General features: G+C 46.4%; 1 protein-coding gene across 1 annotated transcript in view; it reads left to right on the top strand.

The window, feature by feature from the left end:
* The window catches only part of slc25a13 (solute carrier family 25 member 13), an 84,359-nt gene that overhangs the window by 59,636 nt on the left and 9,685 nt on the right, over positions 1 to 15,038 (top strand). Inside the window, exons 15-17 of the mRNA XM_031795168.1 lie at positions 6,892 to 7,030; positions 9,491 to 9,649; positions 10,132 to 10,222. Of these exons, the coding sequence (XP_031651028.1) occupies positions 6,892 to 7,030; positions 9,491 to 9,649; positions 10,132 to 10,222 (389 nt within the window). The remainder of the gene's footprint in view (positions 1 to 6,891; positions 7,031 to 9,490; positions 9,650 to 10,131; positions 10,223 to 15,038) is intronic.

The raw sequence follows: 15,038 nt of genomic DNA, 5'->3' as shown, positions 1-15,038 counted from the left end.
AACTGGCAACAGACAAACAGAGAACACAGGTGTAAGTACACAGGGGATAATGGGGAAGATGGGTGACACCTGGAGGGGGGTGGAGACAATCACAAAGACAGGTGAAACAGATCAGAGTGTGACAATAGCACATTTCAGACAACCATGGTGAATGTTACTGATAGATAAAATGTTACAATGATAAAATGTTTGATCTCATTTTTGCCTGACAGAATCACTTTGCCTACTCTTAATTATTGCCTAATATGTTGGTATACATAACCTTTAAAAAACTTTTTTTTTACAGATTCTGATGGTTGTTAAAAGTGGAAGCTGACAATATTACTGTTATATCAACGCTCTCATCTCCCGTTTAGGAACTCTAAATGGCTTTTGCACAGTAGGCATCATTTCACTTGCCGATAATGTTGCATACAACGTTTAAAAGGTCTATTATTATCATTGAACACAATCAAAGTTAATATAAGCCCTAAATGCCTTCAATTGCCCAATTTATAGACAGGTCCAATTTAGCCCTCTTTTTTAACAACGTGATATTGCGCTCCAAGAGAACTTGAAATAACATGTCGGTAATTAAATAATCGAAATAAAAACATGTTTATTTATTAGCCTTGTGTCTATAAATATTGAGGCATATCATGTGAAATAGGCCTTGTGAAATAATTGTAAAAAGCAAAGATACTGTTCCATGTAGGTCTAGATTATTTATGGATTAATCATGTAGAAATATCAAAACATTTTTTCAACTCTAACTATAAAGCAATTGTATGTGGCACAGGAACCACTGACTGGCTGCCTTTTTCTATGATCAAGGCACCTGCTGGTAACTCTTAACTGGTTAGGACAGCTCACGAGGTCTCCTAAATATGTCGACTAGATGGGACTCTTATGACTAAAGAGGCTTGGATGCATAGCTTTTATTTTTACCAATAAGAGTAGGAGTATAATGTCTCTATTCTTATCACTTTTTCTACTCTGAGACGTTTTGTGGATAGCAGGTGTTATTTTAGAACTACCGTGGGTCATTCTCTTTATAGAGAGGTTGCTTTTTAAAAGGGCACCGATGATCAGTGTCTTTGATGCACGAAGCCTTTTAAAGAGTTCTGATTTAGGCTTTTGTCACTTGTTAAAACTGTGGGTTTTAACACTTTTTTGGTTTTCATTTAAATGAAAGCTTTAAAAACATTTTAAAAAGCTCCAGGTCCTTTATCCAGAGCTTACAGATTCTACCCCTTTCTCTTTCTGTGGCAAAGTTTCAGTTCAATTTCTTCCCAGGTTCTTCCCATGACAGTCGTCTGTGTTTGTCAATCAGTGTGTGTGTGTGTGAGAGAGAATGCTGAACCTGGTGCCTCCACTTGTCTTTGTCTGTGTCTCTGTGTGTGTGTGTCTCTGTGTGTGTGTGTGTGTGTGTGTGTGTGTGTGTGTGTGTGTGTGTGTGTGTGTGTGTGTGTGTGTGTGTGTGTGTGTGTGTGTGTGTGAGAGAGAATGCTGAACCTGGTGCCTCCACTTGTCTTTGTCTGTGTGTGTGTGTGTGTGCGCACAAATGTGAATATGTTTGCGTCTATAGTATGTCTGCTCCATTATGTCTATAAGAATGCTGAATCCGGTATGACAGTGGTGGTGCCTCCTCTAGTCCTCCCCTGTGTCTGTGTCTCCTGTCCTGCTTCTGAGACAATGTGCATTCAGAGAGAGGAAGAGGGCCGGGAGGGAGGACTAGCGAGCTCCAGACGGGCTGGCTCCTCAGGGCTGTGCCCAGGCACAGAGCACCCTTTGTCAGGCTAATTACCCTCCCCCTCAGCCTCTCTCTCTCTCTCTCTCTCTGCCTCTTCCTGCTACCTACCTCCGCTCTGCTGCTGGAGGGGCTGACTGACTGACTGACTGACTGACTGACTGGCTGACTGACTGAATGGCTTTATCAAGACAAACCTATTCACTCATAAACACATACTTGTATGTACTCCAGTGCTCATACACACAGGCATTCAGATAGACACGGTCTAAGGAGATTGTCTAAGGCACAGCATCTCAGTGCTAGAGGAGTCACTACATACCCTGATTTGATCCCAGGCTGTATCACAACTGGCATTGATCGGGAGTCCCATAGGGCGGCTCACAATTGGCCCAGGGTCTGGCCGCGGCAGGCCGTCACTGTAAAATAAGAATTTGTTCTTAACTGACTTGCCTAGTTAAATAAAGGTTAAATAAAAACATGAAAGAAACATACTAACAATCAGTCATACTATATACACTGTCGTGTCTTTACTATCATTAACTGAAGACTTGTAGTTTTTATCAAAGATTTTCTGTAATTAGTTATTACGCGATCAACTGATTAATCACGTAACTAATTAACTAGGAAGTCGGGGCACCAAGGAAAAATATTCAGATTACAAAGTTATAATTTCCTAAAATAACTTTTCAGATATTTTATCTGATCAATTAGTCTTCGAATTAATGAATTATTTACTTTACCTCACGTTAGTCTCATTCCAAACATCGTAAATTGTTGGTTATCTGCACAAACCCAGTCTTCACTATGAGTCATCCATACATCAATTGTCTTAAATTATTTATTTATTACTAACTAAGTAATTCACAGAAATGCATAAACAAACAAACAAACAAGGTATATGTGGTTACATGAAATGATAGGGGAATGTGCTCTAGTGGGCAAAACCGGCATGGCGACTTGTTCGACAGAAAGGGGAAGTGGGGGTCGACTAAGAAGTCACTACAGAGTGATAATTCTAACAATTGAAATGCTAATCCTTTGCGCATGAACGCTCACTCATTTGGGAACAATTGCAATCAATATATATATTTACGCTCAGTGTGTCGTCTTGATCGCTGGTGAAAAGTTCATTTATTTTGTAGAATTGTCCGTCTCTCTCCCGCTCTCTCTCTCGGTTGTGGTTAGAGGGGATTGTTCAGAGTGACATTCGTTATAGAATGGTTGTTTCGGCGGTTGTCGTTCTTCGCGTTCAATGATACCGAAATCCTAGCTGCACACTAGTAATTAATATCAAAGACTTGTTCTTATTCTGTCGGTATCGATAGTCTAAGAGTTTAACCACATAGTATGGTTAAAAGATTCAGCAATGGTCTACAACCTTTGTCCTCCTAATGGAGAAAAACATGGTCTGCAACCTTTAGTCATCTCGTAATTGAGGTAAACTCGGTCTGAGTGGGATTTTTATTCGGAATGGCAGAAAAGGCTGTCCCAGGATGTCTGACCCTAACATGGCTCAGGGGCGGTCCTCTGATTTAGTTCAAATCCAATTTCCTTTTTGAGTTTTCCTTCATTAAACAGTCCAAAATCACATTGTAAAAATTTTAAATTTGTGTAAACAGTATCATACTCACTCATTCATCTTATACAACAATTAGATGTAAACCTCATATCTGAGGCTATTATATAAACAGCGTTATGGTAATGTGGCCACACTGTCTCTCATGAGCTTCCCCAAGTTGTGACAAATGGACCAGTTCGTAGCTGGATTCTTCACCGATCTTTTATACTTTCTCCGGAACATGAAATTTGTTCGTACCTCAAGTTCTGTGAGGTGGAAGGATTTCCTTTGATCTCCATGAAACTCTACTCTCTCTCTACTGTGTGGTCATGTGGCAGGGTCTTCTCAGGAATTTACGACGTCTCTCTGACCACAGCAACCTAGTTGAAGGAGGCAAGGGGGAGGCAGGGAGAGGGAGATGTGCTTGCTATACCCAAAGAGGCCAACGGCATGACAACACCATGTACTATCCCTCATTCATAGCCATATACAGAAGGAGATACATACTGTGTATTATGTACAGTTGAAGTCGGAAGTTTACATACACCTTAGCCAAGTACATTTCAACTCAGTTTTTCACAATTCCTGAAATTTAATCAGAGTAAAAATTCCCTGTCTTAGGTCAGTTAGGATCACCACTTTATTTTAAGAATGTAAATGTCAGAATAATAGTAGAGTTAATGATTTATTTCATATTTGATTTCATTCATCACATTCCCAGTGGGTCAGAAGTTTACATACACTCAATTAGTATTTGGTAGCATTGCCTTTAAATGGTTTAACTTGGGTCAAATGTTTTGGGTAGCCTTCCACAAGCTTCCCACAATAAGTTGGGTGAATTTGGTCCCATTCCTCCTGACAGAGATGGTGTAACTGAGTCAGGTTTGTAGGCCTCCTTGATCGCACACACTTTTTCAGTTCTGCCCACATATTTTCTATGGGATTGAGGTCAGGGCTTTGTGATGGCCACTCCAATACCTTGACTTTGTTGTCCTTAAGCCATTTTGCCACAACTTTGGAAGTATGCTTGGGGTCATTGTCCATTTGGAAGACCCATTTTCGACCAAGCTTTAACTTCCTGTCTGATGTCTTGAGATGTTGCTTCAATATATCCACCTAATTTTCCATCCTCATGATGCCATCTATTTTGTGAAGTGCACCAGTCCCTCCTGCAGCAAAGCACCCCCACAACATGATGCTGCCACCCCCGTGCTTCATGGTTGGGATGGTGTTCATCGGCTTGCAAAGCTCCCCCTTTTTCCCCCGAACATTACGATGATTATTACATAACATAACGATGGCTTTTTTATGGCTGTTTTGGAGCAAGGGCTTGTTCCTTGCTGAGCGGCCTTTCAGGTATTGTCAATATAGGACTTGTTTTACTGTGGATATAGAGACTTTTGTACCTGATTCCTCCAGCATCTTCACAAGGTCCTTTGCTGTTGTTCTGGGATTGATTTGCACATTTCGCACCGAAGTACGTTCATCTCTAGGAGACAGAACGCGTCTCCTTCCTGAGCGGTATGACGGCTGCGTGGTCCCATGGTGTTTATACTTGTATACTATTGTTTGTACAGATGAACGTGGTACCTTCAGGTGTTTGGAAATTTCTCCCAAGGATGAACCAGACTTGTGGAGGTGCACAATTTTCTTCTGAGGTCTTTGCCGATTTCCCATGATGTCAAGCATAGAGGCACTGAGTTTGAAGGTAGGCCTTGAAATACATCCACAGGTACACCTCCAATTGACTCAAATTATGTAAATTATCCTATCAATTAGCCTATATCAGCTTCCAAAGCCATGATATAATTTTCTGGAATTTCCCAAGCTCCTTAAAGGCACAGTCAACTTAGTCCAGTGGTTCAACTTCTGACCCACTGGAATTGTGATACAGTGAATTATAAGTGAAATAATCTGTCTGTAAACAATTGTTTGAAAAATTACTTGCGTCATGAACAAATGTGTCCTAACCGACTTGCCAAAACTATAGTTTGTTCACAAGAAATTTGTGGAGTGGTTGAAAAACGAGTATTAATGACTCCAACCTAAGTGTATGTAAACTTCTGACTTCATCTGTAGGTATACATTGTCATGCATTCACACAGGTCTGTCACCTCAACTCTTGGCCTGACCATACTTCAGAAAAAGAAGAAACAAGGCACAATAGATTATGGATAAAGTAGAATCACATGAATCACAGTACAATTACAGTAGATTCACATGAATCACAGTAGAATATTAGTAGATTCACATGACTCACATAATCCCAGCCTCTCCAGCCTCAGCAGGCACAAGGACGAGCCTGTCTGTGAATGTGAACCAGGGCCCTGGCGATAGTATCTGCAGCTTTTCAGCAGGCAGTCTGGCATGGCGGCCCTGGTGGGGAGGGGAGAATGAAGCAAAGCCTTTGAGGACAGCAGAGATACCTGTATAGGGAGGTATCTGTGCAAACTGTGTATGAGTGGTAGGATTAACCCCAGCAGTTAAATGAAGCCTGTCTAAAGCACTTCTCCTGGCAGCGTCCCAATTGGCAACCTATTCCTATATATTGTGTAGTACTTTTGACCAGGGCCCAAAGGAAACTCATATAGGGCTCTGGTCTGGTAGTGTACCATGTAGGGAGTAGGATTCCATTTGGGATGCAACCTGGCTTTAAACTACTCTGTTGAAGGGAGAACCCTTCCATTTCCCTTCCCCTGCCTCAACCCCACCTGGATGGCAGCCAAGGGGGGGAATAAGATGAAATGTAATCTGGTTGAAGATATGGCTTTGTTTACAGTGACGGACAGAAGCAATCTTCCTCTTCTTTTCCTGATGTCTCATCTTTTACTCTCTCTTCATCTCTCTTGTTCTCTCTCTCGCCCTCTCTCTCTTTGTCTCTCTTGCCCTCTCTCTCTTTGTCTCTCTCTCTCTCTCACACACACACTCTCGTCTCACCAAAGCAGGAGAAGAGAAGTGAGGAGAGATGATGAGTTGTAGCGAAGAGCCCAGAGTTTTCCTTGGTCAGGTCACATGGTCAGCAGGAAACACTCCTAGCCCTAGTGATGTGTAAGGTACCGGCTTTTCAAACACAGAGGGACAGGAACAGAAACCAGTCTTAGACATTTTGTGGTTAGAACTCTCAGAAATAAAACCACAAGCTATGCTATGATAAATGATGTTCCCATGGAACTGGAAAAATTAAGACTGTTGAAGGTAACATCTTTCCAACCAATAAAACATGTTTATTTATGGTATATTTTCAAAATCAGGGATGGAAAGAGGAAAAGTGTTACAGTACTCTATGTGAGTCCTCCTCAAAGAATGTTTGTGTCTCTTATGAAACTTATTTTCTCTCCCTCCCACCTTTTCAATTCAGTTCAATAATTCTCTCCCTCCCACCTTTTCTCTCCCTCCCTTGTCTCCCGTCCTCTTTTTTCACCCCCTACTTTTTTCTTTCTCACTGTCTTCCCCTTTGCTCTCCCTCTTTCTCTCTCTCCCTCCCTTCTTGTCTCCCTCTTCCTCTATTTTGACTCCTCCTTGTTTCTCTGTCCTTCCCCTCTCAATCCCCCCTCTCTTTCCTCACACCTCTGTCTCTTCTGTATCTCTTCATCAATTACAGGGAGCCAAAGCCTGTTTCCTGCGAGACATCCCTTTCTCAGCCATCTACTTCCCCTGCTATGCGCACGTCAAGGCCTACATGAGTGATGAGGATGGGAGGATCGGACCAGGCAAGCTGCTGTTTTCAGGGGCCATAGCAGGTAAGATACCATGTGGTTCAGACCCAGGGTCTTTTGAGAATTGTCTGTCTATGCCTAGTTCCCTCTTTCTGTCGTTCTTTCCCTCTCTCTCTGTATCTGTCTCGATCTCTCATTCTCTCGGCCTATATGATAAAGTATATATACACATCCAAAAACTTCAGGACAAATGAATAATACAAAAAATACAACGTTTTTCAACCATATTGGTCAATGACGATCAGAAGATGACGATTCAGAGGAAAGAAACCATACTGTTAAAGCGCCACTATCACAAGCTAAATAAGGAACCATTCTTGGGGAAGCAGAAAACCATGCATGAGTGTCCCTGGTGGTTGGTGAGCCACCACATGGACCCCAGCCCAGAATCAAGGCCCCGGCTCCATCCCTCTAACCTCCATTCCTCCATCCCTCTATTCTTCCTTTCCCCCATCCATCCTTCTAACCCTCCATCCTCCATCCCTCCAGCCTCCATCCCCCTAACCATCCCAACTTCCTGGCTCCAGGCCTAGGGCCCCAGTAGCCGCCGGCGACCGCAGGCTCAATCGTGGTCATTCCTAATTAGAGTGCTCAGTGATTGGCTGGGGTTTGGAGCTGAGCACTGAGGGAGAAGACAGAGCCCAGAGAGAGAGACCGCTTGCCTGCCTGCCAGCCAACAGGGTCGGGATGGGATGACTTTCCACTGCTAACATATAGGAACTGGCAGCCTGAACTGTGTCCCAAATTGCACTCTATTCCCTACATAGTGTGTTACTTTTGACCAGGGCCCATAGGGTCCAATGTCTCTCTCTCTCTGGACCCATAAGGCTCTGGTCAGAAGTACAGAATAGGGTGTTAGTTGAGATACTACCTGTATGTTAGGAGTGAGGTGCTGAGGGAGGTGAGGATGGGACCTGTGTCGGCCATAAACAGATCTTACTCTCACAATACTGGCAACCCGGAGGAAAGGCATCCAACAGTTTTGATCCACAGTCTTACAAGTCTCTTTCTCCTCTTCATACACGAAAATATGATCTGGAGCGAGTTTGTAGGTTTAATATTTTTTATTGGAGGGGGTTTGTCTTAAAGAAAACAGTGTATAAAAAGACGAGCGCGGAAGCCAAGTCAGGGTGGTTTGGAACATCATAAGAAAAGGATAAATATTTATTTTGAATCCTGAGGGATAATGTTGGTCAGTACTGTAGTTCTGCTCTTCAGCACTGAGTGAGCAGCGAGCACGGCGCTTCATGGAAACTCATAGAAATTTAAAAAGACATTCCTACTCCCAATTTTCCCCCTCCCTCTTAATTTGGTTATTCCCTCAACCGGGTCCGGGAGCTATGGTTTACAAACCTGAAATGCAGTTTATGATTTTGCATTTGCTCATAGCATTTATCACTCCTCTACATTTATCAGCATTTTTTTCTCTCTACATTTTAAGCCTTTTTGCCAATTAGTGCTTAACAGTCGGCGCAGGAAATTGAGTTACACGCTCAGTTTGGGTGGCATTATTTGCCAAGCAGACCCCCTGATCCCAATACACACTGCAGCGCTGGTCATCTCCTAATTCCTCCTCCTGCTCTTTCTCTCTCTCTCTCCCTATTTCTCTCTCTCTCTCTCTCTCCCTCCCTCCCTCCCTCTTTCTCTCGCTCTCTTTCTCTCTCTTTCAATGGCCGGAGACGAATATGGTTTCTACTGAGGTAACTTTGAGAGAAAGATTTAAGACTGCTCTCCATTCCTCTCCTGTGAAGGACATCAGTGCAGGTGGTCTCTTCAGCTCTCACAGTGGCAGTGAGTGAGTTGATCAGTGGTTGAATTGAATGGCTTGTTTAGACTGAAGACGTGCAGCTAGAAGTCTGTGTGACTGGCTGGTGAAGAGGCCGGTGATGGTAATGACCGTGCATGGAGATCGAAAGCAGCCATTGATGATTGAGGCCATTCATAGCTGAAGTGGCTGGAGAGAGCTGCCTGCATGGGGCCCCCAGTCACCAGTCACCGGCACGTGGGCCACCTTGTGGGTCCTTCTTCATTACTAGGTATTGTCTGTCCCTCCAATCTGAGGGGGAAAACCATGAACGTCCGATGCATTTTTTCTGATCATAAGTCACCTTCTGTAAGAAGGATCACTGGTCCTCATTCAGTTGACTCAAATTCAACTACGAATGAATTCTGTTTTGAAAGAGGCACAAAAGTTTACCAAATATGAGTTTGATAAGCCACAGGTGGAAATTCATAGAGTTAGATTATTTTTTTGTATAACCCAACAGTAGTAACGTATTCATTCAGATTCAGCAGTAATAGTGATGCAGGTTAGTATATTCACATCCATTCCTAATATCAATCAGTCAATCAAACTGTATTTATAGAGCACATTTCTCACAGGGGATGCATTTCAAAGTACTTAACAAATATAAAGTAAAAGGTGAGTTAATAGGTGATAAGTACTGTATCAGATGACTGCTGAGTGAGGCACTCTCTCCTTAGGCATGCCCGCGGCCTCCCTGGTGACCCCCGCCGACGTTATCAAGACCAGGCTACAAGTGGCGGCCCGTGCCGGCCAGACCACGTACACCGGTCTCGCTGACTGCTTCTGGAAGATTCTGAAGGAGGAGGGACCACGGGCCTTCTGGAAAGGAGCGGGAGGTATCACCACGTTTTTATTCATATCTGATGACGATGATGATGACGATGATGATAATGACAATGATAATGACGACGATTGATACAAATGACATATTTAGTTTATTTATCTGTTATACATCTGTTAACACCTTTTTAAGCTGTATCCAGAAAGGTCCACTGATGTGGCGTGATTATGTAGATTGGTTTAGGTCTTATTTGACTGTGTGATTGTTTTTAATAACCATATTCCACTATTATGTTACAGTGTACCATGGTAATCTCTAGCTAACTTGCAACTGGTTTTAACCTTTCATGCAACAAATTGTTTAGTTTGAAATCCAGAACCTGTTTTGTGCAAAAATGTCACTCCTTGTACTATGTGTTTGGCATGATAAGGAGTGGCAAGAAGTGGAATGTTAACACAAACAGACTGGTACCCAGGCTACTGTGGTGTAATAATGAAACTGTGTTATTGAACGTTGTGGTTTCTCCCTTTACTATAGCCCGAGTGTTCCGGTCCTCGCCCCAATTTGGGGTCACCCTGGTGACCTATGAACTCCTGCAGAGGTGGTTCTACATTGACTTTGGCGGACAGTAAGTCAGAACTCCTCCTCCTCTCCTAATCTTAAACTGAATGAAATGATCCTGGTATCAAGGCTCAGGAGAAGACCCAGATGCAGACAGTTTCGAAGTAACAAAAGTTTATTACAGAAACAGGGGGGCAGGCAGAGGTCAGTAGTACAGAGCAGAGTCTGAAAGGTACAGAACGTTAGGCAGGTTCAGGGTCAGGGCAGGCAGAGGTCAGTAGTACAGAGCAGAGTCTGAAAGGTACAGAACGTTAGGCAGGTTCAGGGACAGGGCAGGCAGAGGTCAGTAGTACAGAGCAGAGTCCGAAAGGTACAGAACGTTAGGCAGGTTCAGGGTCAGGGCAGGCAGAGGTCAGTAGTCCAGAGCAGAGTCTGAAAGGTACAGAACGTTAGGCAGGTTCAGGGTCAGGGCAGGCAGAGGTCAGTAGTCCAGAGCAGAGTCTGAAAGGTACAGAACGTTAGGCAGGTTCAGGGTCAGGGCAGGCAGAGGTCAGTAGTCCAGAGCAGAGTCCGAAAGGTACAGAACGTTAGGCAGGTTCAGGGTCAGGGCAGGCAGAGGTCAGTAGTACAGAGCAGAGTCCGAAAGGTACAGAACGTTAGGCAGGTTCAGGGTCAGGGCAGGCAGAGGTCAGTAGTCCAGAGCAGAGTCCGAAAGGTACAGAACGTTAGGCAGGTTCAGGGTCAGGGCAGGCAGAGGTCAGTAATCCAGAGCAGAGTCTGAAAGGTACAGAACGTTAGGCAGGTTCAGGGTCAGGGCAGGCAGAGGTCAGTAGTCCAGAGCAGAGTCTGAAAGGTACAGAACGTTAGGCAGGTTCAGGGTCAGGGCAGGCAGAGGTCAGTAGTCCAGAGCAGAGTCCGAAAGGTACAGAACGTTAGGCAGGTTCAGGGTCAGGGCAGGCAGAGGTCAGTAATCCAGAGCAGAGTCTGAAAGGTACAGAACGTTAGGCAGGTTCAGGGTCAGGGCAGGCAGAGGTCAGTAGTCCAGAGCAGAGTCTGAAAGGTACAGAACGTTAGGCAGGTTCAGGGACAGGGCAGGCAGAGGTCAGTAGTACAGAGCAGAGTCCGAAAGGTACAGAACGTTAGGCAGGTTCAGGGTCAGGGCAGGCAGAGGTCAGTAGTCCAGAGCAGAGTCTGAAAGGTACAGAACGTTAGGCAGGTTCAGGGTCAGGGCAGGCAGAGGTCAGTAGTCCAGAGCAGAGTCTGAAAGGTACAGAACGTTAGGCAGGTTCAGGGTCAGGGCAGGCAGAGGTCAGTAGTCCAGAGCAGAGTCCGAAAGGTACAGAACGTTAGGCAGGTTCAGGGTCAGGCGAGGCAGAGGTCAGTAGTCCAGAGCAGAGTCCGAAAGGTACAGAACGTTAGGCAGGTTCAGGGTCAGGGCTGGCAGAGGTCAGTAATCCAGAGCAGAGTCTGAAAGGTACAGAACGTTAGGCAGGTTCAGGGTCAGGGCAGGCAGAGGTCAGTAGTCCAGAGCAGAGTCTGAAAGGTACAGAACGTTAGGCAGGTTCAGGGTCAGGGCAGGCAGAGGTCAGTAGTCCAGAGCAGAGTCCGAAAGGTACAGAACGTTAGGCAGGTTCAGGGTCAGGGCAGGCAGAGGTCAGTAATCCAGAGCAGAGTCTGAAAGGTACAGAACGTTAGGCAGGTTCAGGGTCAGGGCAGGCAGAGGTCAGTAGTCCAGAGCAGAGTCTGAAAGGTACAGAACGTTAGGCAGGTTCAGGGTCAGGGCAGGCAGAGGTCAGTAGTCCAGAGCAGAGTCTGAAAGGTACAGAACGTTAGGCAGGTTCAGGGTCAGGGCAGGCAGAGGTCAGTAATCTAGAGCAGAGTCCGAAAGGTACAGAACGTTAGGCAGGTTCAGGGTCAGGGCAGGCAGAGGTCAGTAATCCAGAGCAGAGTCCGAAAGGTACAGAACGTTAGGCAGGTTCAGGGTCAGGGCAGGCAGAGGCCAGTAATCCAGAGCAGAGTCCAAAAGGTAACAAACATTAGGCAGGTTCAGGGTCAGGACAGGCAGAGGTCAGTAGTCCAGAGCAGAGTCCGAAAGGTACAGAACGTTAGGCAGGTTCAGGGTCAGGGCAGGCAGAGGTCAGTAATCCAGGGTGGTGTGACAAGGTACAGAACGTTAGGCAGGTTCAGGGTCAGGCGAGGCAGAGGTCAGTAGTCCAGAGCAGAGTCCGAAAGGTACAGAACGTTAGGCAGGTTCAGGGTCATGGCAGGCAGAGGTCAGTAATCCAGAGCAGAGTCTGAAAGGTACAGAACGTTAGGCAGGTTCAGGGTCAGGGCAGGCAGAGGTCAGTAGTCCAGAGCAGAGTCCGAAAGGTACAGAACGTTAGGCAGGTTCAGGGTCAGGGCAGGCAGAGGTCAGTAATCCAGAGCAGAGTCTGAAAGGTACAGAACGTTAGGCAGGTTCAGGGTCAGGGCAGGCAGAGGTCAGTAGTCCAGAGCAGAGTCTGAAAGGTACAGAACGTTAGGCAGGTTCAGGGTCAGGGCAGGCAGAGGTCAGTAATCTAGAGCAGAGTCCGAAAGGTACAGAACGTTAGGCAGGTTCAGGGTCAGGGCAGGCAGAGGTCAGTAATCCAGAGCAGAGTCCGAAAGGTACAGAACGTTAGGCAGGTTCAGGGTCAGGGCAGGCAGAGGCCAGTAATCCAGAGCAGAGTCCAAAAGGTAACAAACATTAGGCAGGTTCAGGGTCAGGACAGGCAGAGGTCAGTAGTCCAGAGCAGAGTCCGAAAGGTACAGAACGTTAGGCAGGTTCAGGGTCAGGGCAGGCAGAGGTCAGTAATCCAGGGTGGTGTGACAAGGTACAGAACGTTAGGCAGGTTCAGGGTCAGGCGAGGCAGAGGTCAGTAGTCCAGAGCAGAGTCCGAAAGGTACAGAACGTTAGGCAGGTTCAGGGTCAGGGCAGGCAGAGGTCAGTAATCCAGAGCAGAGTCCGAAAGGTACAGAACGTTAGGCAGGTTCAGGGTCAGGGCAGGCAGAGGCCAGTAATCCAGAGCAGAGTCCAAAAGGTAACAAACATTAGGCAGGTTCAGGGTCAGGACAGGCAGAGGTCAGTAGTCCAGAGCAGAGTCCGAAAGGTACAGAACGTTAGGCAGGTTCAGGGTCAGGGCAGGCAGAGGTCAGTAATCCAGGGTGGTGTGACAAGGTACAGAACGTTAGGCAGGTTCAGGGTCAGGCGAGGCAGAGGTCAGTAGTCCAGAGCAGAGTCCGAAAGGTACAGAACGTTAGGCAGGTTCAGGGTCATGGCAGGCAGAGGTCAGTAATCCAGAGCAGAGTCTGAAAGGTACAGAACGTTAGGCAGGTTCAGGGTCAGGGCAGGCAGAGGTCAGTAGTCCAGAGCAGAGTCCGAAAGGTACAGAACGTTAGGCAGGTTCAGGGTCAGGGCAGGCAGAGGTCAGTAATCCAGAGCAGAGTCTGAAAGGTACAGAACGTTAGGCAGGTTCAGGGTCAGGGCAGGCAGAGGTCAGTAGTCCAGAGCAGAGTCTGAAAGGTACAGAACGTTAGGCAGGTTCAGGGTCAGGGCAGGCAGAGGTCAGTAATCTAGAGCAGAGTCCGAAAGGTACAGAACGTTAGGCAGGTTCAGGGTCAGGGCAGGCAGAGGTCAGTAATCCAGAGCAGAGTCCGAAAGGTACAGAACGTTAGGCAGGTTCAGGGTCAGGGCAGGCAGAGGCCAGTAATCCAGAGCAGAGTCCAAAAGGTAACAAACATTAGGCAGGTTCAGGGTCAGGACAGGCAGAGGTCAGTAGTCCAGAGCAGAGTCCGAAAGGTACAGAACGTTAGGCAGGTTCAGGGTCAGGGCAGGCAGAGGTCAGTAATCCAGGGTGGTGTGACAAGGTACAGAACGTTAGGCAGGTTCAGGGTCAGGCGAGGCAGAGGTCAGTAGTCCAGAGCAGAGTCCGAAAGGTACAGAACGTTAGGCAGGTTCAGGGTCATGGCAGGCAGAGGTCAGTAATCCAGAGCAGAGTCTGAAAGGTACAGAACGTTAGGCAGGTTCAGGGTCAGGGCAGGCAGAGGTCAGTAGTCCAGAGCAGAGTCCGAAAGGTACAGAACGTTAGGCAGGTTCAGGGTCAGGGCAGGCAGAGGTCAGTAATCCAGAGCAGAGTCTGAAAGGTACAGAACGTTAGGCAGGTTCAGGGTCAGGGCAGGCAGAGGTCAGTAGTCCAGAGCAGAGTCTGAAAGGTACAGAACGTTAGGCAGGTTCAGGGTCAGGGCAGGCAGAGGTCAGTAATCTAGAGCAGAGTCCGAAAGGTACAGAACGTTAGGCAGGTTCAGGGTCAGGGCAGGCAGAGGTCAGTAATCCAGAGCAGAGTCCGAAAGGTACAGAACGTTAGGCAGGTTCAGGGTCAGGGCAGGCAGAGGCCAGTAATCCAGAGCAGAGTCCAAAAGGTAACAAACATTAGGCAGGTTCAGGGTCAGGGCAGGCAGAGGTCAGTAGTCCAGAGCAGAGTCCGAAAGGTACAGAACGTTAGGCAGGTTCAGGGTCAGGGCAGGCAGAGGTCAGTAATCCAGGGTGGTGTGACAAGGTACAGAACGGCAGGCAGGCTCAGGGTCAGGGCAGGGAGAATGGTCAAAAACCAGGAAAGCTAGAAAACAGGAATTTAAGAAAGACAGGCTTACGGGAAAAACTGGTAGGTTTGACGAAACAAAACGAACTGGCAAACAGAGAACACAGGTATAAATATAATGGGGAAGATGGGCGACACCTGGAGGGTACATACCCCAAATTCTGGTTGGGGTATGTACGTACAGTCACAGTGGGGAAGATGTCATCGATGCACTTATTGATGAAGCCAATGACTGATGTGGTGTATTCCTCAATGCCATCGGAGGAT

This window comes from Oncorhynchus kisutch, linkage group LG17 (assembly GCF_002021735.2).
Source record: "Oncorhynchus kisutch isolate 150728-3 linkage group LG17, Okis_V2, whole genome shotgun sequence".
NCBI lineage: Eukaryota > Metazoa > Chordata > Actinopteri > Salmoniformes > Salmonidae > Oncorhynchus > Oncorhynchus kisutch.
The sequence above is the reverse complement of the archived record's forward strand: the minus strand, read 5'-3'. Positions and strand labels throughout refer to the sequence as shown.